The 27,914-nt window shown below is 31.9% G+C and overlaps 1 protein-coding gene across 2 annotated transcripts in view; it reads right to left on the bottom strand.

The window, feature by feature from the left end:
• The window catches only part of LOC145249691 (centlein-like), a 1,118,615-nt gene that overhangs the window by 742,276 nt on the left and 348,425 nt on the right, over nucleotides 1-27,914 (bottom strand). For both annotated transcript variants that reach the window (XM_080111490.1, XM_080111491.1), the window contains exons 2-3: nucleotides 15,320-15,401; nucleotides 10,485-10,567 (exon numbers count right to left, since the gene is read on the bottom strand). In XM_080111490.1, coding sequence (XP_079967616.1) covers nucleotides 10,485-10,567; nucleotides 15,320-15,401 — 165 coding nt within the window. The remainder of the gene's footprint in view (nucleotides 1-10,484; nucleotides 10,568-15,319; nucleotides 15,402-27,914) is intronic.

Below are 27,914 nucleotides of genomic sequence, written 5' to 3'. Positions count from 1 at the left end.
ATATATATATATATATATATATATATATGGTAGAATCTCCTAGACATTTTTTCTCCCGGTTAGCACATTTTATTTTAAACGTATATTTCCCCTCTTGAACTCATCTCGTTTTTAAAAATAAATCCCTCAATCCAATTCTAGAAGAGTAAGGGCGAAACACACACACACACACACACACACACACATATATATATATACACTAGCATGGGTGCCCGGCGTTGACCGGGTGTTTGGAGGTATATGCTGAGCAAAACAAAAAACAAAAAACAAAAACGGTCAATTTTTTTAACTTTGACCCCTATTATGACCCCTTAACATTTATTGTTTTGGGCTCAAATCGAGTTATTAAGTTAGATCCATGTCCAATGAATCTATATCTAAAATTTCAAGTGTTTAGACCCAAAATTGGCGGAAGAGTTTGGTAGAGTTCTCAATGGTCAAATCGTTGAACTTTGACCCCTTAACAGTTAAATTTCTGGCCGAAACCCGATCACAGAGATTTTCCTAAATCTCAGTACCCTGTATATTAAATTTTGAGTCTGTAGACTTAAAATTGACAGAGTTATTGCATAGGGAAATGTAGACAAACAGATACACAGACAGACAGACAGACACTTTCACTTTTATAGATATATATACATACATATATATATATATAAAAGTGAAAGTGTCTGTGTATCTGTCTGTGTACATTTCCCTACACAATAACTCTGTCAATTTTCAGTCTACAGGCTCGAAATTTGATATACAGGGTATGAAGGTTTGGGAAAATCTTTGTAATCCATTTTCGGTTAAAAATTTGGCTGTTAAGGGGTCAAAGTTCAACGATTTGACCTTTGAGAACTCTATCAAACTCCGCTGCCAATTCTGGGTCTAAACACTTGAAATTTTAGATATAGGTTACTTGGACATGGATCTAACTTAATAACTTGATTTAAGTCTAAAATAATTAATGTTAAGGGGTCATAATAGGGGTCAAAGTTTTAAAAAAATTTGACCGCATCGGTCACTACCAAATTACTTTTACAATTTCTGGTCTAAACATTTGAAATTTTACATAAAGGGTATTCAGAGATAGGGCAAGCTTTTTAATCAGTTTGGGTCCAAAATTTGAGTTACCAATATATAAATGTATGCATGTATGTATGTTTGCATGTCTGCCTAAAACTTTCGACAGAGGCGACGGATTTCCACAAGATCAATATCGTTTTGAAGTTCGACCTTTTAGACGACAAATATCGAAAAACTGGCTAAAAACATAAATATCTTCACCTTCAACTGGGCACTTTTCTACAGGGGGGGGTCGCTTTTTCGCCGATATTTTTTAAAGTGATCCTCTCCTTTCGATTGTCTAACCTTAATTTAAACTAACGACTCTTCCGGTTTGGTGGTGGTTGTAACAGCAAAGACGTCACGTTTTTTGTGCCAATTTTTTCCTCCTTCGCGGTAGGAGTTCGAGCCTGCCTTCCTACGATCACTTTTTTTTTTTGCTCAACATACACCTCCAAACACCCAGGCAATGCCAGGTTGAAATGCTAGTATATATATAAACGTGAAATTGTCTCTCTGTGTGCACATTTCCCATTGAGCACAAAAATTGGAGTCAAAGTTTTAAAAAAATTTGACCTTTGCAGTTTCTACCAAATTACTCAGCCAATTTTTGGCCTACACATTTGAAATTTTACATGAAGCGTATTCAGACATAGGGCAAATTTGGCTGCCAGGGGGATCAAAGTTCAAAAGATTTGACCTTTGTGGTCTCTAGCAAACAAAGTATTCAGGCAATTTTGGGTCTAAACATTTGAAATTTTACATAAAGGGTATTCAGACATGCAGCAAACTTTTTAATCAGTTTTTGGGCGAGAATTTGGCTGCGAAGAGATCAAAGTTGAAAGCATTGACCTTTGCAGACTCTACCAAACTCCTCCGCCAATTTTGGGTTTAAGCATTTGAAATTTTAGATATAGGTTTCCTGGATATGAGTCTCAACTTAGTATAGTTTTCCACAGTTACATATAATCTCATACGCACAGTTCTTAGTTATGACTTTTTCCATAGGGCTTACATTGACCAAAACGTCACAAAAATAACACTCAATATGAGAACAGTAGTCTTAATAATAAAAATAATCAGTCCTCATCTAAAAAATTTAGAAACATGACATTAAAAGGATTAAAAACATTTTCATGCATTTTTATTATTATAAATTTTTGATAAATGTCATTACTATGCAGGCTGCAATATAGATCTTGTCAAAACATCACTTTTGCTTCGTATGAGTTTGCTTTTTGAGAGAGAGAGAAAGAGAAGGAGACAGGAAGAGAGAGGGAGAGATGGAAGGAAAAATATCATACACCAAAAATCATGTAAATTGATCAAGTAGTTTTATTTTCATAAAAAAATCATGTTTTAAGAAAATTTTAGTTTTTCCGATGACTTCCTCCCTCACCATGTTTAGAATGGCTTCTTGAAACCTCGATTTGGAGTTATCTTCCTTGTTTCATTTTGTCAGAGGTACATACATCATAAAGATTCTTCTTAATTTTTGTTTTTTAATTTGGAGAAAATTCTGAATTTTATTCTAAGGAATTAGATATAAATTATGTTATTTTCTTATTTGGAGGGGGTACGAGTGTTTACTATTCTGCATTTTTGCCAGTTGCTATTCATCTACTTGCTTTTTTCTTCTTTCTTCTTATCTTCAAAAGTTGGACGAGAAAAGAGAATGGAAGCGATATGTCCGCAACAAAGGGGGAAAGACCGAAAGAACATTTCACCCTTGTCTAATGAATATAAAAGACCTCGGTGGAAACATCACCATCTTTTGCACTACTGCTTATTTCCACGGAGGAGCCTGAATATGCTTTAAAAACTCATCTCAAAACCTCAAAGGTCAGATGTCGACCACAGATTGAAAACTGCGTCCCTGCAGGACACCAGTAATGATCGGTCGTTGGAAGCGATCGAACTCATGTCCACCAGAAAAAAAGGAAAAAAAAAAAAAAAGAACCCGAAAAAAGTTTTCTTCTGCTAATTACACTGAGGGATCCGGCATCTTTTTTGGTTCTCTTAAAGCACCGAATGACTCGAAACAATTGCTGCTAGCCTCCTTGGGGAATACGCCCAAGTTTGAACACGAAAACGACGGAAGGTGCACCGAAAGCGCAAGAGTAAGATGTTTCCTGTTGTCATAAAAACAGATTAGTCTCCCCTTAGAGCATAGTGAAATGGGTTGAATGAAAAGGAAACACATTTCTTTTTCTTTTTTCCAAAAGTAAAAGAAAATTTGTGATCTGAATGGCTTACAAATGAGCACTGTCAGGATGATGGACTACGAGCAGCAACATAGAACAAATTATCACCGTACTTATCTGATAGCAAGGGGACAGCCATTTATACTGCAGAAGATTTTATCAAATTACCAGTAGTGCAATGAATTATTTGTATTGTTTCCTTTTTTTAACAAAACAATCATACCTGGTAAAGTTTATATTCCGCTTCTAGAGACTTTTTTTAGATGAGGATTGATCATTTGGATTCTTTGGACTACTGTTTTCATCTTGATTGTTATTTTCACAACGTTTTAGCCAATGTAACTTCCAATGTTCTTTAGGTGCATCTTGTCGAACTCAGGAATCTTTCTGTCAAACTCAAGAATCTTTCTGTCAAAGCCTGGAATCTGCACGGGTTTACAAATGGAATCCTTTATTTAATCCACGGAGGTATTATGCTCTTGTTCCGTCAGCCATGTTTGCATCGAAGTCCTAAGTAATTCGCAAGTGTATTTTGAGTGTCGCCTGACTTGAGGTTTAAACTTTAACCACCAGAAGAGAGTTACTTATGGTGACGTTAATTTATTTTTGCTTTCCCACGAACAGAACGTTATACCCAAGGTTGGATTTTAATGTGAGGAAAATCCAGCTTCACCAAAGCAGGTACTCTGGATCCGGTCTAGAAGATTTTTTCATTTACTGACCCAGGATGGAAAAAAAATAAAGTATAGTATCAGAACAGATGCTACACTTTTTCCATGGACCAAAGGCCAAAGAATCCTATCAGGCTATTGCACTTTCTTGTTCATGGAAAACGGCTGCATATATTTTTTCCTGTTTTATGGCATATCAACCGCTTTTTAAAAAAAATTATTTAACAGTATCAAGTGTAAACGATTCGTTGTATACAATCAATTGAACACTAGTTGTGTAGCACTACAAAGATTGATTCTCGACTTCTGCAGATTATCTGGATTGCAGCTTATCATTAACACACACACACACTTTTCTTTATAGTATGGATCTTTCCTTCAAACCAAGGAATCTTTCTATCGAACTCAAGAATCTTTCTGTCGAACTCAAGAATCTTTCTGTTTAAGTCTGGAATCTGCACGGAATTACGAATGGAATACAATTATTAAATCCATGGAGGTATTATGCCATAACTGCGTCGAAGTCCTAAGTAATTCGCAAGTGTATTTTGAGTGTCGCCTGACTTGAGGTTTGAACTTCAACCTCCAGAAGAGAGTTACTTATAACTGAATTTTTACCAAGTACTTTATCCACTATACAATAAGACTCAAGATGGGAACAGTAGTCTGAAGAATCCAAATAATATGAATGATTTCATTTGTTGGTTGAAACACCGACCCATGTATATTAGCATACATGGATAAAGAAGACAAGCTCAAATCTTATGGTGACGTTAATTTATTTTTGCTTTCCCACGAACAGAACGTTATACCCAAGGTTGGATTTTAATGTGGGGAAAATCCAGCTTCACCAAAGCAGGTACTCTGGATCCGGTCTAGAATATTTTTTCATTTACTGACCCAGGATGGAAAAAAATAAAGTATAGTATCAGAACAGATGCTACACTTTGTTCCTTGCTAAAAGGCTTGCGCCACTCAGCCAGATAGGTAAGGAAGGATTACGCTCGTGAATTTTTTTAGATGAGGATTGATTATTCATATTATTTGGATTCTTTGAACTACTGTTTTCATCTTGAGTGTTATTATCACAACGTTTTAGCCGATGTAACCTCCGATCTACTACTACTTAGTCAAAGAGAAGTGCTTTATCCACTTTGACGTGGATCTTTGCATAAAAGTCCTTATTGAAGTTACAGGTTCAATCCTTACTTAAGGGGAACGGTTCATCAAGAACTTGTTTACGTTGGACTTGAAAACGATCATATTATAGTCAGCTAGAAAGCAGGCAAATGGAAGAGAGTTCTACAGGTGTGCAGTTCTAAGAAAGAAGCTTTTTTTATGGAATCTACGTTTAAGTTTAGGCACAGATAAAGAGTGGGGGAAATTATTGATAACGTTTTCAGCTAGACAAGTGTTTTTTATGAAAGTTTGGCAAGGGGGGGGCATAGATTGGAGCTCAGAATGGTTAAATTTGCAATAATTTGTGAATTAAATACTCTCAATCCCTAACTGTGCATTGAATAGATAGCATAATACTTAGTTCATTTATAATAACAAAAGTCCATACAAAAATTTAGTCAGATCAGTTTAGTAGTTTCCAAGAAAAAGAATGGAAAGACAAACAGACAGACTAAGGTTACCTAACCTTAGACTTACTATATATATATATATATATATATATATATATATATATTGGATAGTTAGAAGAAGAGAGTAAATTCAATTCTATAAGAGGAGACTTATTGGGATAATATAAAGCTCAACAAATTTTAATGGAGCTTATATAGGTTGTTTGGTTGTTTTTGTTTTACGGCATATCAACCTTTTTCAGGTTATTTACTGCCGAATCTAGTTATTTTAAGAAACGATTTTTAATGGAGTATATATATATTTTTTTTAAGTCAGATTCTATTCAACCCATAGTTGGGACCCTAACAGGTACTACCACTCCGGGTCAGAGTGGACCTGGGAGCAATAGCAATTAAAGGGTGGCTCCACACTCCCCAAAGCCCGCAAGGTGGGGCCTCACCATCGGATATAGTTTTAGGTCATATCCAGGACCGCTTATATAGGAAACAATAAGAGTGGAAAATGAAGTCACAAAAACTATATATTAATGAATGTAGAATGGTTCAGTTATTTAATAAGGGTATGTATACATTTAGTTGGGGGATAAAGAGACTGACGAAAGCATCACTATATATGTATATGGTGTTGTTTTCGTTCAGACACAATGGACATCCCTGTAAGGGTAGCTGCAAAATGGGTTTATAGATATAGAAGTTACGCAATTATACTCTCTCGTTGATTTCGAAGTATGAGCTTCTGCCACAACAAGTTAGTTGCTCGTAAATCCACACAGATGATTTGTTTATAGTGGTGAAGGCTTTGTGTAGGACTAATCACCTTTTTGTTTGGTATTACTGCTAACCTTTGTCGGTGCAGACAACTGCCACAGGACAGAGTATACAGTAGACCGCAGGTTTTTACATCAGAGCTTCCTACTCTTAGATGCATGTCTTAATGAAGACTGGGGGTGCATCTCTCTCAGTGAATTAATGCACCCCCAGACACCAGCCTGGAAATTTCTATGACTCAGCGCAGTACATACAGCACGTAGTCTTCTCAAATGGTCACTCATCTGATACTGGCCAGGCTCAACATTACTTAAATTCGTGGTCTGGCAAGAACTGGTGTGTCAACATGATTGTGCCGTGTGTGTGTACATGTGAAAGAATATACGTATAGCTACATGTGAAATTCCAAATATTTATTTTTCTTACCAAACAATTAATTCAACATATCAAAACTTTGATACATTTTTTATAGATCTGTTTCATTATGCAGAAACCATCAATTATTATTAGGTTGATATCGAATCCTTTCCTGTGTATACTCATCAGAAAATAGAAACTTTCTTTTGTTGGGAAGAAATATGCTTGATAATATAATGTCAGAAAAAGAAATTCCGTAGAAAACCCAGAATCGCATATTTAAATAGTCATCTTGGTTTGAAGTGTAAAGTCTTAGTTAACGTTTGGGTCAAAAATCTATTACAAAGAAATTATTTATATGATAATCTAATATTATTTCACTAATATTTATTGTCTGTAATATGTTAAGTAGAGTTATATCTAAAATGGATTTATTTAGGTTTATATATCTAATATTTAGTAAGATGATTAATAATTAAAATTAAAAATTGGTTTCATAAGAAGGAACACAACAAAGCCAATAATTTGTACGATCATTTCAGAAACGATGTTTTTATTGCAATAGACATTAAGTCATGGACAATAATTTTAACATATAGTTTTTTGAAACAAAGTCTCCTCATCAGCAAAGATATTGGGTGGGTTTTTTTTTTAAAGACACCAAAAATAAACCTAGCATTTTTAAGTAAGGCAGATGTATCTGGAAAATATTTAAATATAAAGGAAAATATTTACTTTTTTGATGTTGATAAACAAAGAAAGATAAATTGAGAATAAAAATTAGAATAAAATCATAAAGTTAAATTGGGTTTAAATGTAAGGTTAAAATAAGATGTTTTTTAAGAAAATTTAACAAAGATATATATATATATATATATATATATATATATATATATATATATATATACATACACCTTATAATGGTTCGCCTTTTAAAATTCGTATCATCGTCAAAGCATTCATTTGGATGGTAAATGTAGCTTATGAATACTTGAAGATGTTGAAATGTACCAAATTTCAAAGGAAACGCCAATGGAATAATCCTATCGGTTTGAATTCGTTAGTAACGCCGAATTTTAAATTTAATAAGATATTTCAAAAACAAATGGAGATAATCATATTTGGCTATGAAAATGAATAATTTAATTTAACTGATCGAAGGGAGATAACCACTATTTATTTATGTTGCTTTTTAAAAAAAATAAAACAATCTTATTGGTAGTAATTTTAATTACTACCAATAAGATTGTTTTATTTTTTTTAAAAATTAAATAATATTTTTAATAGCAATTATAATATTTATGTATTGAAGTTAATAAAAATGGTAACATATAAAAATTAAAGTAAAATAGATATTTAAATAAAATAGAAAATAGTGGTAAAAATATCAGATAAACTACTACTAATAATAATCCAAACTATATTAATAAAGTTACTAATTTATAAATTTTAAGATAGATTATTAATAAGAAAATTTTAATGACTTATGGTGCTTTATATTTGTCAACCGTTTATGAATGCATCCAGAGAAAATTTCGTCTTTTAGATTTAGGAGAATGGTTTGATTTTTATTATCATTATTATATCTTAAAAATGTTAAGGGCTTCATATCTACAACATGCACAGAATCTGTCCCTCCACATATATGCTTTATATGATCCTATTATTTCCCATTTCAAATTGAAGGGAATATTCTTATCCTTGAGTTGCCAAATATGTTTAGATAGAGTAGTTTGGTTTACAAGGGAGGGATTTTTAAAGGAGTGCTTGTGAGTTGAAATCCTATGTTTAATAAGTCCAGATGTGGAACCAAAGTAGATTACGTTTTGTTTAATATATTTGTTGTCAGGTAGATTAGGAGTGGCATTGGTATGTAATAAGTTTGTATTTGATTGGTATATTGGTTAAAGGGGGTGCAGTTATTGAATAACTGTGTGGTCGAGTTATGGTTGCCATTAACATAATTTATATTTGGGGTTTGTGACACTATGCAGCTATAAATCACATTTTTTATCTTGCAGGTATCTTGTAGAGAGCATTTATTTTTTCTTCTACAGTTACAGCCTGTTATAGTTTCTATATTTGTATTTTGTATCTCACTAATTTTTTTATTGTTAGAACTAATTATTTTTTGATGAAGGTTTGGCATAGTTGACTAAGACACTTGTGTTCTTATTAAATATTTTATTGTATCTAAGAGGGGATTTTTTAGATGAGGACTGATAATTTATATTACTTGGATTATTTTAATTGCTGTTCTCATCTCAATTGCTATTCCCGCAATGTTTTTGCTAATGTAACCTCCAACCTTCTTTGTGGTGCAATGGATAAAGTACTAAGTAAATGCAATTCTAATTGACACTCACTGGAGGTTGAAGGTTCAATCCTTAGTGCATGTTATGATAAAAAAAAACAATTACAAATTATTTAATTGTGATACTAAGAAAACAATTACAATTACTTAATTATTTACATGTTCTCGTTCTGTCATGCCTGAACGAGAACATGCTATCGCAGTGAATTAAATAAAGAGTTGCATTTGAAATTCCGTGCAGATTCCTGAATTCGGCAGAAAGATTCTCAAGTTCAACAAGATATACCTGAAGAAGGTTGGAGGCTACATCGGGTGCAACGTTGTGAGAATAAGAGTCAGGAAGAGAACGCGGCAAAGATGAAAAGAAGCTATGATGAAGAGAATAAAAAAAAACAGCATGTAAACAACCACATCTATGTATAAAGACATTATTCTATTTGGTTTGTTGATGAAAACGTAACATTACAGAGTTTCCTCCCTTTTTCTTCTATTTTACTCTTTGTTCATTTCACCTTCTTCTCCGTTCTTCTTCATCTTCTTCATCTTCTTCATCATACTGTGGAGTGCACCCAACGTAAGTACGTTCATTTTTATTATTGAAGAAGATGCTTACATTAATCTATCATCTTATATATACTGCATGATCACGTTGACACACCGGTTCTCAATAGAGCAACAAAGTTAAGCATCGTTGAGCCTGGTCACTACCAGATGATTCATCAATTTAGGAATACCAGACGCTGTATATAGGAGAACGTCAACACCTCTCTGCAAAAACTGCAAAACCTAACGTCATCATCTTCCCTTACATGGATATACATATGACTGGAGACCGCTTGTGAATTTCATACTCCCATGGAACTTCCTCCTTTTGAGGAAGCTGGTTAAACCCGTCTAAGTTTAGTGCCACAGTCTCAATTTCATTTCATTCTATCAACTTATTAAATCTATCATTAAATGTTCATTAAAAGAACCATTAAATATACATGAAAAAGGACAGTCGTCTTTGTGTATGTGTGTTTGTATGTCACACTAAAAGTTAAAAACTACAAAACAAACACCTGCAAGATTGGTATATTTTGATCAACATTGCTCTGGATGAATATTATTTAAAAAAATTAGTCATTCTCTGAGGATCAATTAGGTCGAGTCTCGTCGAGGAGGGGGGGTTGGTTTTTCAGTCAATTTCCAAATGTTATGTGGCATATAAAGAAGAGCTGAATGACTCACATCATTATTATTTTCAGTGCATTAAAACAAAAGAGAGGAATGGGCTGAGCAGAGGTTAAAAAGAGGTGGTGGGGGTGGGGGAAGAAGGATGTCGAAAAGTGAGGAAGAGGGAAAGACAGACTGAGATAGGTAGACAGATAAAAGTTTCAACAGAAATATGTTTAACCTTTTCTTTTTTCTTTATATAGTCTCGATAATACCGGATGACCTATACATATTGAACAGATTACGCCTGTAATGCAAAAACAAACACGAAAGTAAAATATGATACTATAATTAATCCAAACTCATATCGACGTACCTCTTTAAGATCTGCGTCTTTCGCACTGACAGACTCTTTCTGTTCCAATTCAGATTTCATTTTTTCAATTAATTGATTGGAGTCTGAAAAATATATAATTGATATTTTTTTAACAGAAAAACAACCACAAAAAAGGAAAAAAGTAAAGTAAAATATCATTAAACGTGGGTATAGAAACAACGTCAAAATTCTTCGAAATGTCATTGTTTTGTATTTATTTCATAATGATATCAAACATTACTTAACATTAATCTGAACTATTAACACATACATATTAAAAGGTTTATTCATACAAATGAATAATGCAACTAGTAGTTATAAGCTGAATAACTGGCTTGAAATGTATACGCGGACGGCTCGGCTCTAATTATATTACTATAGTACTATTCTAACTTGGGAATGTCATTGTTGATTATATGCTACTTGGAATAGTTCATTTCACAAAAAAGGGGATGTCAGTATTTTTAGTAGATCAATTTATTTCATTTCATAATTTTATAGCAGACATTAAAAACATTGTTTGTTATGCCTCCTTTTTAAACAAAATTAGGTATACATCATTTTAATAAAAAAACATTAAAAGATGTTAAAATGTATTAGGTCTTAATCATTTTAATAAAAAAAACGTTAAAATATGTTAAAATGTATTAGGTCTTAATCATTTCAATAAACAACGCTAAAATATATTAAAATGTATTAGATCTTTATCATTTTAATAAAAAAACATTAAAAGATGTTAAATGTATTACATCATTTTAATAAAAAACATTAAAATATGTTAAAATGTATTAGATCTTAATCATTTTAATAAACAACGCTAAAATATGTTTAAAATGTGTTAGGTTTATATCATTTTGATAAAAACATTAAAATTTGTTAAAATATATTAGGTCTCAAACATTTTAATAACTAACGTTTAAATCTGTTAAAATTTATTAGGCCTCTATCATTTTCATAAACTACGTTAACTATGTTACAATATATTAGGTCACAATCATTTTTAGAAAAACGTTAAAATATGCTAAAATATATTAGGTCTCAATCATTTAATAAACATCGTCAAAATCTGTTAAAATTTATTAGGTCTATATCATTTTAGTAAACAAGGTTAAAATATAGTAAAATGGTTAAGGTCCCAATCATTTTAATAAATAACGTTAAAATATGTTAAAATGTATTACGTGTCAATCATTTTATTAAACAACGTTAAAATAGGTATAAATGTATGCGGTCTCAAACATTTTAATAAAAAACGTTAAAGCATGTAAACATATATTAGGTCACAATCATTTTAATAAATAACGTTAAAATATTTTAAAATGTATTATGTCGTAATCATTTTAATAAATAACGTTAAAATATGTTAAAATATATTAGGTCGTAATCATTTTTATAAATAACGTTAAAGCATGTAAACATATATTAGGTCACAATCATTTTAATAAATAACGTTAAAATATTTTAAAATGTATTATGTCGTAATCATTTTAATAAATAACGTTAAAATATGTTAAAATATATTAGGTCGTAATCATTTTAATGAATAACGTTAAAATATGTTAAAATATATTAGGTCGTAATCACTTTAATAAATCGTTAAAATATGTTAAAATGTATTAAGTCTCAAAAATTTTAATAAACAACGTTAAAATAGTTTAAAATATATTAAATCTCAGTTTATTTAATAAACTACCTAAAAAGTTTCTTTAAATGTAATAGGTCACAATCATTTTAATAAATAAGGTTTAAATCTGTTAAAATGTATTCGGTCCAAATCATTTTAATAAACAACGGTAAAATATGGTAAAATATATTAGGTAGGTCGTAATCATTTTAATAAATAACGTTAAAATATGTTGAAATCATTTACATCTGCTTTATTAAATAAAAAAACGTTAAAATATGTTAAAATGTATTAGGTCTACCTCATTTTAATAAATAACATTTAAATCTATTAAAATATATTAGGTTTCAATCATTTTAATAAAAACTTTAAAGTGTGTTGAAATGTATTAAATCACAATCATTTTAATAAACAACGTTAAAATATGCGAAATATATTAGGTCTTAATCATTTTAATATAAATTGTTAAAATCTGTTAAAATGTATTAGGTAAGGAACGTTAAAATAGGTTAAATTTTATTAAGTCTATCATTTTTATAAACTACGTTTGAATATGTAAAAATGTATTTGGTCTTAATCATTTCTGGAAACAAGTTTAAAATGTGATGAAATGTATTAGGTCTAAATCATTTTAATGAAATCATTAAAATATGTTAAAATGTATAAAATATTTATCATTTTAATAAACAACGTTCACATATGTCAAAATGTATAAGGTCTCAATCATTTTAATAAACAACGTTCACATATGTCAAAATGTATAAGGTCTCAATCATTGTAATAAACAACGTCGAAATACTTTAAACTTTATGAGGTCTCAGTTGATTTAATAAAATGTAGTATGTCAGTATCATTTTAAGAAATAACGTTTAAATCTGTTAAAATGTACTAGGTCTCTATCATTATAATAAACAACGTTAAAATATTTTAGAATGTACTAGGTCTCTATCATTATAATAAACAACGTTAAAATATTTTAGAATGTATTAGCTCTCAATCATTTTAATAAAAAAACCATTAAAATATGTTAAAATGTATTAAGTCTTAATCATTTTCATAAAAAACGTTAAAATATGTTAAAAAGTATTAAGTCTACATCATTTTGATAAACAACGTTAAATTTTTAAAAATATTTTAGTCTTTAAAATTTAAATAAACAACGTTGAATTCTGTTAAAATGTTTTATATCTTAAACAATATTAAAATCTGTTATAAGGTATTCGGTCGTTAAAATTTTAATAAACTGCGTTAAAATCTGTTAAAATGTATTTTATCTCTAAAATAATAATAAACAACGTTAAGACTATTAAAATGTATTATATATTAGAATGATAATAAAGAACGTTAAAATCTGTTAAATGTATTAGGTCTTAAGAATATTAATAAGCAGCACTAAGATTTGCTAAGATTTACTAAATTTTGAAAATTTTAATGTGTTCAAATCTGCTAAAATGTATTCAGTCTTTAAAAAATTAATAAACAACGTTTACATTTGTAAAAATGTACTAGATCTCTTACAATTTTAAAAGAAAGTTTTAAAATATATTAGTTCTTTAAAACTTTAATAAACAACGTTAAAATCTGTTCAAATTAACTAGATCTTAAAAATTTGTAAAAAAAAATTATATATTATTTATTGGAATCTTTGGAGATGAGTAATTGGTTGTTTGTTTGTTTATTTATTTATTTATTTCCGTACTGTATCCTCGTCTACATAGTTGTTGTTTTAATTACTGGGGATACAATTACGAGAGTTATTATTCCTATCTCATCGAAGTTAATAAGAAGAAGGCCAGAGGATGAGTTGGGCGAAATGTGGTCAAACAACAACAACTATGAAAATGAAGATAACAGTCTGCAAATAAATAAATAAATAAATAAATAAATACACAAATTACTTATTTCAAAGTATTCCAATAAATAATATATAATATCGTTCGTTACGGTCCAGATAGTGGAGGGCCAGATAAGAATGAAAAACTTGGATTTATACGACCAAAAAATCCAACCTTGTTCGCCCTTCGTGGCCCGTGGTGCACTAGCAGTGTCAGAAATTTCGTGAAAATAGTGAATAATTCCACCCCATCTTTCCAAGCTTATAACTCCTCGAAAAATGTAATTCAAGCCCTAATTTTTTTTTTCAATTAAAGGAGCAAGGACCAAGGTTTCATTAAAAAAAAAACAAAAAAAAAACAATGTGTTTTATTTTTTAAAAAAAGGTTTTAAACTTCGGACTTTACAGGTAAATTTCTAAAAAACGGATTTTTTTTTTGTTTTAAATTTGAATATATTATTTATTGACCTTTTCTCTTCAATTTGTGAGTAAATTAATTATTTACTTTTCGGTGAGTAAATTAATTATTTACTTTTTAATAGAAACTTGAAAATGAGGCGGGCGTGAATTTAAAAAAAAACGTTTGTCTAAAATATTTGTTATGGTTGCAAAGTTGAACAATAATTAGTAAGGAAATACAATGAAGACGCAAACAACAAGATAACGCAATAATAAGTGTATTAAAGAAAAAGTATATTTACAATATGTACAAATGACGGTGTCGAGTCAGAGAGTCTTGGTGGGAGGACATGTACGCTCTTCGGCGTCACTTCCGGTGGCATTTGAGTAAGACACACCAAGGCCAACCTAGGCTTGCCATTTATAGTGTTATGTTATTCGCATATGCAAATAAGTGGTTGCCACCACAACAATATTATATTCGGTTTATTGGAAGAACATAAAATTTCACATTGACCATGAAAATATAGTAAAAATAGAATCAATAAAAAAATTTTGATAGATTTTTAAAGTTTAAAAATTGAAAAATATTGAGTTCGGAAAATTCATTACTGTTTTTTAAAAAAAAAAATATTTCTATTACTTTTAAAACAACTGTAATAGTTTATTTTGGAAGTATAACCCATAAAAAAAAATAAATAACCCACTTTTAACAGAGAAATTACGAGATTTTTATATTTTATTCGCAGTTTCGTGTTAGGGGTGTCAAAAATTCCTACAAAAATTCTGATACTGCTAGTGGTGCACTGGTGCAGTGAATAGAGGCATTGAATCTAGATGATGAAGCAACAACAACTATGAAAATGAGGATAACAATCCGCAAATAAAGAAATTATATTTTATCAAAAATATCCGAACTACAATAAAAAAAATAATAATAAAAAATAAATAAATGAATAAAATACTGCTTCCAAATACCTTGTTTTTCCTTAATAAACATTTCTTCAAATTTTAATTGTTTTCTCTCCCATTTCTTTTCCTCTGCTTCAAGAGTTTTTACCTGTTAAAAAAAAAAATAGAAACATTTGTATACATTAAAACTTCAGTGTAAAAATTGCATTTACTAGAATATGCATTAATTGAAAATACAAAAATGGCCGCCCCAAAATCTCGGATTTACGATTTTTAAAAAAAGTGTGACCCCAAAAATAAGCCCCTTAGAAAATCGGATTCTTATTTAGCATTAAACCTATTTTCAAGGCAAAAAAACAGAAAAATATTTATGATGTACGTTACCCCTCACGGAACGAAAATATCATATTCCAAAAAGTCACGTAAATTGATCAAGTAGTTTTTTTGTTTTTTTTTTTTTACTAAGAAAATCACATTTTATGAGGAAGCAATACGTTATGTTGTGATCCGCCATGTTTTATAAATAAAGAGGAAAGAATTCGAACTATCGAGATGAAAACTAGTTTCATAATCTCCTATATAACTCGCTAAAAATCGTATAAAAATGATTGTCTACATATAAAAACTACTTGACCAATTTAGGTAATTTTTACCACTTTACTTCTAAATAAGCACCGAAAATCGCTAATAAAATGTACTATTCTTTCTTAAATTCAACCGTATGTATTCTCACTTATTTAAGTAAAAGTTATTGAAACTTGTGTCTATCATTTGTTTTGTTTTTTTAAAGAAAATTCAGATAAAAATTAAAACAGACAATAATGTCAAAAATGGATTGACAAGAAAAAAAAAGTGGCTTCTTCAATTCAGCCATTTAACTGTATAAATAATTGTAAAAAGAAAAATCAAATTGGTACTTATGGCGGCAATTAATAGTAAAGAATATACAGAAAAATCTGCATGATGTACGTCATCCTTACAAAACGAAGATGTCATATTCCAAAAATTATGTAATTTGATCAAATAGTTTTTTATTTGAACTAAGAAAATAAAAAATTACGATTTTTAGTGATTTTACTACTAAACTTATATTGAACATAAGGCTAATTTTGACCATTAGACTTCGAATTGAGTTGTCTCCCCCTTATTTATTTCATCAGATTTAATCATGGCAACGAAAAACACTACGATTCGCTTAGCAGTAAAATTTGATTTTCTTGAATGAAAAAAAAACTATTTGATCAAATTACATGATTTTTGGAATATTCCATCTTCGTTCCATGCGTACATCAGACAGATTTTCTTTATTTTGTTTACTTTCAATTGCCACCATAAGTGCCAATTTGAATAAGCACTAAAAATGTTTATTTTATACAGTAGAAATGTTTGTGCTTTATCACAGTCATCTTTTAAACCAACACATTTCATGTGAAAACATTAGTGCGTACTGTCATGGCTAAATTAGCATGAATTCCAAAAATTCCCCCTCCCCCAAATGATCGAGTAAATAATAATTAACAAGTAAAAGTAGATTTTATCGAATTATCCTAATTTTTGCAATTTATACGAATTTTGACATGACATGTTAAGTACGTAATAATGTTTTCACCTGACATGTGTTAGTTGAAAAGATCACCAATGTAAACTTGCACCGAAATTTTTGTAGTATTTTTCTCCGTAATTAAATGAAATAACAATTGAATAAAACAAAACCTGGATTCTACATACTTTTATCGATTAAAATTTAGACCTAATTGATATTTATACAGAATACAGACAGTACAGTGTGGAACGATAAATTTGTCGCCCTAACAAAAACAACACTACAACTTTATTTTAAAACTTTTATTGAAAAAATCAATTCAGGTAACTTGATTATGTAGTAGAGCTTACATCTATTCAATGTAGCCACCTTCAGCCTCAATCACCGCCACGATATGGGTCAGGAACTGGGAGCCTGCCTTTTCCACAATGGCCAGTGGAAGCTCACGATTACTCGGCAGATGGAGGCAATCAGGCTGGGTTTGATGTTGTGGGAGGTCTTGTTGGTGATGTTCTCGACATATGACCAAACGAAGTAGTCCAGTGGGTTCAGGTCGGAGGAAGAATGGGGCCAGTGAGAGAAGGGTACAAAGGCGAAGAGCTTCTTCTTAAGCCAAGCTTGGGTTTCTTTGGGCTTGTGGGCCAGTGCCGAGTCCTGCTTCCACACCAAGGATCTGCTAGTGGCCACATGATTGCACTAGTGGATCACCACACCTTTCAGCATATCCAGGTACACTTTTGTGTTGACTTTCAAGCCGTCTTCAAAGATGGCACGCTGTGGCTCTCACTTGAAATCACACCAAAGACCATGGCCAGAAACTTTGTTGAGCTTCGCCCTCTGGCATTGAACTGTCCGGATTTGCATTTTGAGGATGCTGGCAATGGTCCTGTTGTCATAACTTGGATTCGTAGAGAGCATGAGTTGTACAGTGGTGCATCTTCGATCTCACTCATGGAACATTGTGTCATTTTCAGACATGATAGAAAGCTCCTTATTACTCTTTCATCAAACGGAAATGGAATCATATTGTCTTTTCTAAGGCGACAATTTTATCATTCCACCCTGTTTTTGATAGGATTTTCAAATTAAATTAAAGTTTTACAGTATTTTTTGTTTATTGAATTGTTAGGTGAAAATAAAGGACTGTGAACAAAATATCCCCTCCCTATATCAAGAATAGGTTTCTAAATAATTGCGTTATTATTATTGTGTACCAGGTTAAAGGTATTTAAGAGTTAAAAGAATTCATTAGTAGAAACTAATGAATTTAACGATGTTATTAAGCAGACTCACTAAAAGAAGAGCAAGATATATTTTTATTAATGTAAACAAATTTATATTGTTGCGACACTGGACATTTTTTTTTTTTTTTTTTACAAGGGTGTCACCACTTATCAAGGCCCAGAGGCCACTCGAGGATAAGGGTTAATAGGTATACATTAGTCATTGTGATTTAAGCATAGTAAACAGTGGGAATTTTGTAACTTGGATTACTTAGGGGGACGATTCAATTAGAACTTGTTCACATTCGACTTTTTCTTTTTTTTTTTTTTTCATAGGTATCAACTCATTATCAAGGCCAAGATGCCACTCAAGGATAAGGGTTAAAGAGTGTACAGTAGAAATTGGACAATATAATAATCATTAGTAATGAAAATTTGATAAATTTGATAACTTATATGGAACCACTCATCAAGAACTTATTTACGTTAGACTTGAAGACAACCATATTGTAGTCAGCCGGAAAGCAGGAAAACGGAAGACAATTCCACAGGCGTGCAGTTCTAATAAAAAAGCTTTGTTCATGGAATCTACGTTTAGGTTTAGGCACAGATAAAGAGTGGGGGGAATTATTGATAGTGTTTACAGCTAGATTAGTGTTTCTTGTGAAAGTTTGGCGAGGGGGGACCATAGATTGAAGCTCAGTCGAACACTTTCCATGAAAATAACGATACATCAGAGACAAACTCGCAACATCTCTTCTGTGAGATAGAGGTTGCAAGGAAGAGAAAAGGACATCTCCTACGAGGCTACGAAGTCTATTTTGAACTCTATCAAGGCAGGACAAGTCCTTTCTAGCAGCTCCTGCCCAGATGTGGCAACAGTATTCCATCCTTGGACATACCTGGCTCTTATATAGATAGAGAATTGCATCAGCAGTGAGATATCTACTGGATCGATAGAAAGATCCCACCATTTTTCCAGCGGCCTTGGCAACAGATTTGATGTACGTGTTCCATTTAAGATCAGGAGTAATGGTCAAGCCCAGAAGCTTGTCAAAACTTGAGGCCTCCTGAAGACGAGAGCCATTCATGGACATGGTAAGTTTTCCGACAAATGGTCGGTTAAAACCAGAAATCTGTATCAGGCGATTTAATAAATGGTTGCTAATGGTGTCTTCTGTGGAAAGCAACCATTTATTATTATCCTCGAGTGGTGTAAAAGAGTGGTTGAGGCTTGTAAAAAAAAAAAAAAAACTCGAAATAGTTTATTTAGTAACATTTAACGAAAACGACAAGATAAAAACAATATTTATCGCATTGTGTTCAGGCCACAAAACTGCGGTTTTAGCGAATGTTCCATGTTTTACTCTATTTAACTCGGTTTATCGATTCCACAGTCAATTTTGTTCGACCGATTCCTTCTCATTAACGACAGGGAGGTGACAGTGGCTTAGTGGTTAACAACCTGGGTGTGACAAGTTTGAACCCAGTTCGTTCCACAAAAACGAATTAACTTAGGGATGTTGGCAACCTTCATGTTGTCCTTTCCGTAAATACATGATATCCATTTAGAAAGAATTCTTAATAGAAAGATATCGGGGAAACGAATGCCAACAAAAATCATCATCATAAATGTGGTCAACAACAACAAACTGTCCAATAAATGGAAACAGAAAAGGAACAGGAAAGAGATAATAATGTGTAGAAATAGATATATATATATATATATATATATATATATATATATATATATATATATATATAAGGACTATCCACTTATTTTGTGCATCCTTTTTAAAATTAAATATGTTTCTAACTCTTTTTCAGAGTGCTTTTGTGCTTTTGAACATTTTTTATTAACTACTTGTTCTTATATATCATTTAAATGAAATCTTAAAGAAATAGTAGAGATGGGGGAGTACAAAAATGAAAAAAAATAAAAAAAAGGCATTTTTGGAAAAACAAAACAAAATGGCGAATTGATAAAAAAAAGAAAGAAAGTACTTTTGTCATTCTTCCTGGTATCTTCAACTTTAAACCAATTGATTTATTTCTCGAAATCTAATTATTTGAACATAAATATTAACTTGAAATTATTCAAATCAGATCAGAAAAAAATCTTTACACTAATCCTGTTTAATCTTCTACTCTCATCCCAATGCTGGAATTTATCGCCTCCCCTTCCACGTTGAGAAGATGTGACACAAGTATAGGAAAGTGAGATTGAAGAGCCCCGTACCAATCCCCAAAAGGAGCACTCTGGATTGCAAAAAAAGAATAAAAAATGCTTAGCCAGCCGCATCAGCATTTTTCAGTAGGGGCACATTAGCGATTAAAATCCACTAATCCGTTCTCAAAGAGAGAAGGCAAAACCTGGAAGGGTGAACCTCTTAGAACTGCACAAGACCAGCAACATACCACAGTCACTAGAGAAAAGGCCAATCTAGAAATGGACTGCACTCTGTACACCAACTGAGTCAGTTCTGTTCTCATCCCAATATCAGTCAGAGAGTGAGATATTCTATCAGTTCAATTCCCTACGATTCCAAATAAGCCGGGAGTTCTATAGAAAGAATATAATGTAGATATCACGTTTGGAAATTTCTACCATTACTAACCAGCAGAGTGTTGCCACAGTCAAGCAAAGGAAAAGTCTACCGGGCATGTGTACACAGTGTGATGATATACAGAATGCCTCGCAGAGAGGCTGGACAGAGAGGATAGGAGGTCTCTTAGCTAGCAAAACTACCAGAACACAGGCGATTATTGAGATTTTCCTCTGTTGGCTACGGTGTGTCGTCCTGTGCAGTTCTAGGAGTTATTTCCTCCCAGGCTTTGTCTTCTTACTCTTTCAAAAGGTGTTTCTTTATTGTATATTTTGTAGGAGAAAGTGCTTTTTCTCTAGGGCGCTAGCTTTTCACCAAGAGAAGTGGTGAGAGAAAGTAAAGTTACAAATTAAAAACTAAAAGAGTAGAGCAAGAAAAAGGCGATGAGTTGATTATGGCAATAAAAAAGCGTATCATAGACATTTGGAAATTCAAAAGATTTAATACAAATTTTGAAATATCCAAATAGAGAGAGAGGGGAGGGGAGGGAAAGTAAAGAGAGAAAGAAAAAAGAGAGAAATGGGAAAACGAGTGACTGGGAAGAACATCTATTATGACATTACAAGTGAGTTTCTTAAATATGTTGAAACTCCAAAGAGTTTTCATAAATATTTGGAATTAGGTTTTCATAGATGGTTAAAAATTCTAAAAAATTTTTTCAAAATATTTGGAAATTCCAAAAGTTTTTTTTTTTTATATTTAAAATTGCAAAAGGTCTTCTTAAATATCTTGAAATTCCAAATGGTCTTCTTAAATATTTGGAAATTCCAAAAGGTTTTCTTGAATATTTGGAAATTCTAAAAAATCTTATTTGGAAATTCTATAAGGTCTTCTGAAATATTTGGTAATTCCAAAAGGTCTTCTGAAGGTTTTCATTATTTTTTCCTGAAGTTTCTTTAGATGAGAACTGATAAAATAGGTTATTTGTATAAAGCATTAAATAAAATTCAATTCTCAGCAACACTCTTTCTGGAGGTTAAAGGTTCAATTTTTTATGTAGGCAATACTAAGATTACAACTGCAAATTACTTAAGACTTCTACTCGGTCATGGCTGAGAGAACGAGACCATGATACCTCCATGGATTAAATGGAGGGTGTCGTCTGAAATTCTATACAGATTTCTAAGTGCAACAGAAAAATTCCAGAATTTTACAAAAACACTTAAAACGATACGAGTGAATAAAATAAGAACAGTAATCTGAATATATTAAATAATACAAGTTTCATAAATATTTTGAAATTCCAAAAAGTTTTCCATAGATATTTGGAAATTCCAAAAAGATTTCCATAAATATTTTGAAATTCCAAAATGATTTCTATAAATATTTGGTAATTCTAAAATGGTTTCCATAAATATTAGGAAATTCCAAAATGATTTTCATAAATATTTGAAAATTCAAAAGTATTCGCAAATATTTGGAAATTCCAAAAAGTTTCATAAACCTTTAGAAATTCCAAAAGTTTTTCATAAATATTTGGAAATTCCAAAAAGGTTTTATAAATGTTCGGACATTCCAAAAGGTTTTTCAAAATTATTTGGATATTCCAAAAAAGTTTTCATAAATATTTGGAAATTCCAAAAATGTTTACATAAACGTTTGGAAATTTCAAAAGCTCAAGAAATATGATAGTACAGAATTTATGCACAAAACAATTTTTATAAGAAACTCTGAAAAGAATTTCCTTTAAGAATTTCCTGTGTTCTTCAGATATAGGTAAACCTCATGCTGTCTTTTAAGACAAAAGAGATGACAATAGATCATATTACATAGTTGTGCTGTGTTTTGTGGGGTTTTTTTTTTACCAGGCGTCACTCTCCCTCTGAACGTGGGTGTGTGCATTCCCACCCAGAACAACTGAATTCTTTGATGAGAGCAGGAAATACACTCGACTTCCCCAACCCTCGTGTTACCTATTTCCTTTTATTGTTCTCATCCTTTGCAGTTATTTCTATATTATTGTGTTTTTTGTTTTATTTTTTGTAATTGTCAGTGTTTTTCGCTTTTTACCAATTTACCTATCTTTCACCTGTCGGGTTTTGTGGAATGGTAGTCAGGGACAGGATGCGGATGAACAGGAAACGGCAATCACAGATTTGGTGATTCCGGGGAAGAGGATACACACCCACTCACCCACCGTATCCACTGGCTCACAAAATAAATAAATAAAAAGAAAAAATTACCCCAAAAACAAATGTAAAAAAAAAATAGTTTCACAAATTTTAATTACAAAAAAAAAACCATTCTGCTTCTGAATTTTTGAGATGAGGATTAATTATTTGTATTATTTAGATTCTTCGAGCTACTGTTTTCATCTTGAGGGTTTTTTTTTTTTGTTTTTTTTCACGTTTCGATCGACGTAACCTTCAACCTTTTTCAGGTGTATCATCGAACTCGGGGATCTTTTCTGTCAAACTCAGGAATTTGCTCGGAATTTAGAAAAAAAAAAAAAAAAAGGAATTTTTTTAAAATTCAATTTTCACCCCAAACAAAACACAGTGCCACTTTGAAGTAGGACGCTACTATCGGGGACATAAGTTGCAGGGATATTATGAAGGGAGATGAGCAGCAAGATGTCTGTTCACATTACATTGGAACATGTCAGTACAGTTGGGAAAGCAGAATTCCGGAAGGGAGTTCCAAAGTTTAGCAGTTCTCGGGAAGAAACTATTAAAGTAGAAGGCTTTCTTACAACTAGGGATCTCTACTGTGTAGTGGTGGGATTTAGCTATTTGTCTGGTTTGTCGGGGGTATTTTCGTTGAGGAGGTACATGTGCTTGTAGTTTGTCAGTTTTAAGAGATCAAGAGGCTCCCTCCTAGATCTAACACTTGATTCCGTTATGATTTAAATTTATATCCGAGGGCTTTTTTAAGAATAGATGCTGTTCCCTTTATGGCTGCTATTTGTATTTCCTTACAACTTGATCTTCCAGGGATGGCTTCTAAGTATTTCTGAAGATCCTTTTTTTATTAATCAGTTGCTCCTATTACAACCGGTATAATGTTTATTTCTTTCAAAGACCATGTCATGTGTGTGTGTGTTTGTGTGTGTAAATTAAATAATAATTATTTTTTATACTAATAGGCACTATTGTTTTATGCTTACGTAATCATCAGTGTAGGGGTGACAGTCATGAGATCTGAACCCAACTATGAAGCTACCTTTTGCTCCATTTGCTAAGCCTTTACTCCAGGGCTACCAAACAACTGTCACTGGGAATGAAGGGGATCAAGAACGATTAAACACTGAATTCAGGCAAATACAATTGACAATCTAGAGTGTTCGCACGAGCAGACGTCATGAACATTGCATAGGTGCTAGTTACCTGCTGTTTAGTTATTATTCTGCAGACAGTAGCCATCCTTAAATATGCTTAAAGGACTTGATAATTAAATAATAGTTCTTCTTTATATTAATAGGCACTAGTGTTTCATGCTTACGCAATCATCATTGTAGGGGTGGCAATTCCTGACGGTCATGAGATCCGAACCCAGCCACAAAGCTACCTTTGAGAGAGAGAGAGAGAGAGAGAGAGAGAGAGAGAGAGAGAGAGAGAGGAGGGGGAGAGATTATATTGAAGATAGAACAAAATAACTTATAAGCAAAGTTAAGATGAAGAATTATCAATATTTCTTTTTCGTATATTTTATTCATCTACGAAATTGGAAATAAGAACTGAATAATGAAGAAAACAAAAGAAAGCAAAATATTGAGGAATAAAAACCAAAAGCAATAATGGTAAAGTTGGTTCTTCAAATAATCTGTTTTGTAATTAAGGTTGGTCTTGTGAAAACTTCCCCAAAACCATTTCTACCAAAATGATGTGATTATGTGGTTGCAAATGTTTCCTGATTTTTGACATATGTTTTACACCTATGTCTTATGTGCAACTAATTTTTTTTTACTTATTTATCTATTTTTCGTTTGTTTCTTCACACACACACACACACACACTCTCTCTCTCTCTCTCTCTCTCTCTCTCTCTCTCTCTCTCTCAATCACTTTCTCTTTTACTCGTACCCATATCTACATTATAAGTGTAACGAGGCAAACTGACTAATTAGTAACGCATCCTCATTAAGGCAAATTGCTCAGGGACTGCACCAAGCATGCATCATTCAACCCTGCCGACTGTCAGATTCCAGTCCCCAACAAATACATCGTGTACATAAACCAAAACACATTGCACAAAGAATAAATTGTGAAAAAAAAAAAAAAAAAAAACTCTTAAAACTAAATAAGTTCTTTTCATTAGCAGAAACTGTTCAGAATTAAATTTTGGGTAAGCGCAAAGTGTAATATCTGTTCTGATATTATACTTCATCTTTTTTCTGTCCTAGGTTTGTGTTCTAGTCTTGCAAGCCGGAAATAATCAAGACAATTACATTGGTATAATTAACAAAAAAGTCTATTAACAAAAGTGTTACAGAAGTATGCATCATGATTCTGGGACCATAACTGCCAGAAATCGCTACACCAATAAAATGTTAAATGTGGCTATGTTTATAATCTCCAGAGAAGTTCATTATTCCTGAAATAGGTACATCAGCTTACCCTATAACAGTTAGTGAAAGAGAAATCCTTAACTTAAATCCTTAATCAAGGTAATTTTTATTCAATAACAAATATGTCGTCTGCACAAACCACAACACATTGTACAAAGAAAAAAAATACAACTCTTGATACTAAATAAGTTATTTTCGTTAAGCAGAAATTTTTCACAATAATCTTTTGTGTAAGAACAAAGTGTATTATATGTTCTGATATTACTCTTCATTTTTGCTGTCTTAAGGTTAGTATTCTAGTCTTACATGCCGCTAATAGTGTAATAAATGTATTAACTGAAGAATGTTATAGAAATAATAGTGGTTAAATCAATATAGAGTGAGAGCAGCAAGATAAATCAGACAGAGGTGACGTGTTCGATTAATTACAAATTACGGTTGATTAGAACAAGTAAAAAAAAAAAACTTTTAAAACATAACTAATTTACAGAATTAAGGTATATTTTCGTATGTATTTTGTGTGGTTAGAATATATAAGACAAATTGATTTAATTTTAGCAGAATAATAATGGATAATCCCAACAATACAAATAACACAAAAAATAAGTATCGATCCTCATTTCAAAATATACAAACATCATATCAAAAAAAAAAAAAAAAAAAAAAAAAACGGAGATGACCCGGATTTACTAAAAAAAAAAAGAAATAGACTTGGCGCTATTTGCGTTTGGAATTTCTAACAGTTATCTTCGTTGTGAACGCAAAAACCAAACATTTTTCACCATTCGCCAATAGCATCAAATGTGAACGCACTTGAAGACTGTCGGACATTACACCAGCCAAAACGTTGTGGAAAAAACAACCAAGATGAAAATAACAGTCCAAACAATCCCAATAATACAGAAAATAGTAATAGACATGTTTTAGTGGTGATTGTAAAATCAAGAGGCACACAGTTTTGATATAGCTATCTAATACCACCCAAAAGAATTCACAATGTGTTGTTACCTTGAAGGCTGGTAATAATCAGGACAGACACAGTGGTATGATTAACAAAAAGTGTATTAACAAAAGTATGTTACAGAAGTATACTTCATGATTCTGAAGCTATAACTACCACAAATCGCTACATGAATAAAGTGTTTAATGTGGCTATGTGTATAGTCTCTGGATAAGTCCGTTATTCCTGAAATAGGTACACCAGCTTACCCCCATAACAGTTAGCGAAAGAGAAATCGTTCTCGATCGAAGTAATTTTTATTCTCCAACAAATATGTCGTCTGCACAAACCAAGATATATTGTACAAAGAAAAAATACAACTTTTGAAAGTAAATAAGTTCTTTTCTAGCTTCTGAGTTAAACATAAGTGTTATAATGTTTAATTTTACGTGGTCCAAACATTCTAACGGAGTACCAGATGATTATATAGAGGATACTTATAGGTAATAAAGCCCGGTTTTACTAATTACTGTATTAACCAAGCTAACCAATTAGTCTCTTTACTTTTATTACCCTTATGACTAGTATAGAAGTAAAGAGACCTATTATTTTTGCCACTTAATTTTTCTGTTTATTCCTGTGTACAGATTCTAGGTAAATTAGATGGCAGCACTGCAAAAAGAATTACTACTTTCTCTAAATGCTCACGGAGAGATTACGAAATATTAGAGAGCGCTTTAGTCAACATACTATTGCAACATAAAATCAAAATAATTTGTTTAAGATCCTCAATGAATTTCCACAGATGCAGTTTGGATATATTTTATCCAATATGAATGTCACTATAATACCAGAGGAGTATTTTGGTGACACGGTTAAAGGTGACATTTAGGTAGGCGATGTCAACAATATCCAGTTTAGTTTTATTTGGTTTATATGTAGCATATCAACTTTTTTTATTTTCTTATTATTTTATTCTAGGTAGGGATGGGACATCAAAGTCAGATCCAGATAGCATTTAAGCTGACAAATATAACGTCCGCTTTTGATGAGTCAATTTTCATTTGTTATTGTTGTAACATGTTATTAGCAATATAATTAGCTACAATTTATTTTTAAAAAGATATTTAGTCCGGCCCATATGACTTTTAATATGAAGCATTTTTAAATAAACATCTAAAATTAGAAATCAGCGAGAGAGAGAACTCATCTTGAATTGAAGAATAATATAATAGAAGTTGTCAACGTTAAAGTATGGCACAATCACGTTGACACACCGGTTCTCGCCAGATCACCGAAGTTAAGCAACGTTGAGCCTGGCCAGTACCAGATGGGTGTCCAGTTAGGAAGGCTAGGCGCTGTATGTACCTTCTGGGAAGGTTGGACGTGGGGCCAGCACCCTCACCCCGTAAAAAAACCTCAGTCGCTACAAAAGCATCTACAAAGTTGTAAATGGCCTCTACTGCTTAGGGGCGCAAGGCTACAATGGTGGTGTTGTCAACGTTAAGTTAAAAACTGCATGAACAAATTAAAAAAAAAAATTGAAAAACTAAAATAACGTCACCTGATCCCAGGTAACATCGGATAGGCACAGTTAATACGTGTTATATACAAAGTATGAGAACAAATAAAAGAATGGAAAAAACGCGTAGAAAGCGGACGTGTTCATGGGATGCAGGGTGGGATTTAAGGGCAGGATATTTGTAGGTGAACCCATGGGAGTGAGAGCACAAACCAAGTCCAACAAACAGGCAGTTGATGAAGAATAACGGGGAAGGGGGATACAGAACACCATTTTACTACCACTACTACCACTACTACTACTACTACTACTACTACTACT

The sequence above is a fragment of the Euprymna scolopes genome, chromosome 28 (genome assembly GCF_053919585.1).
Source record: "Euprymna scolopes isolate OS-2025 chromosome 28, ASM5391958v1, whole genome shotgun sequence".
NCBI lineage: Eukaryota > Metazoa > Mollusca > Cephalopoda > Sepiida > Sepiolidae > Euprymna > Euprymna scolopes.
The sequence above is the reverse complement of the archived record's forward strand: the minus strand, read 5'-3'. Positions and strand labels throughout refer to the sequence as shown.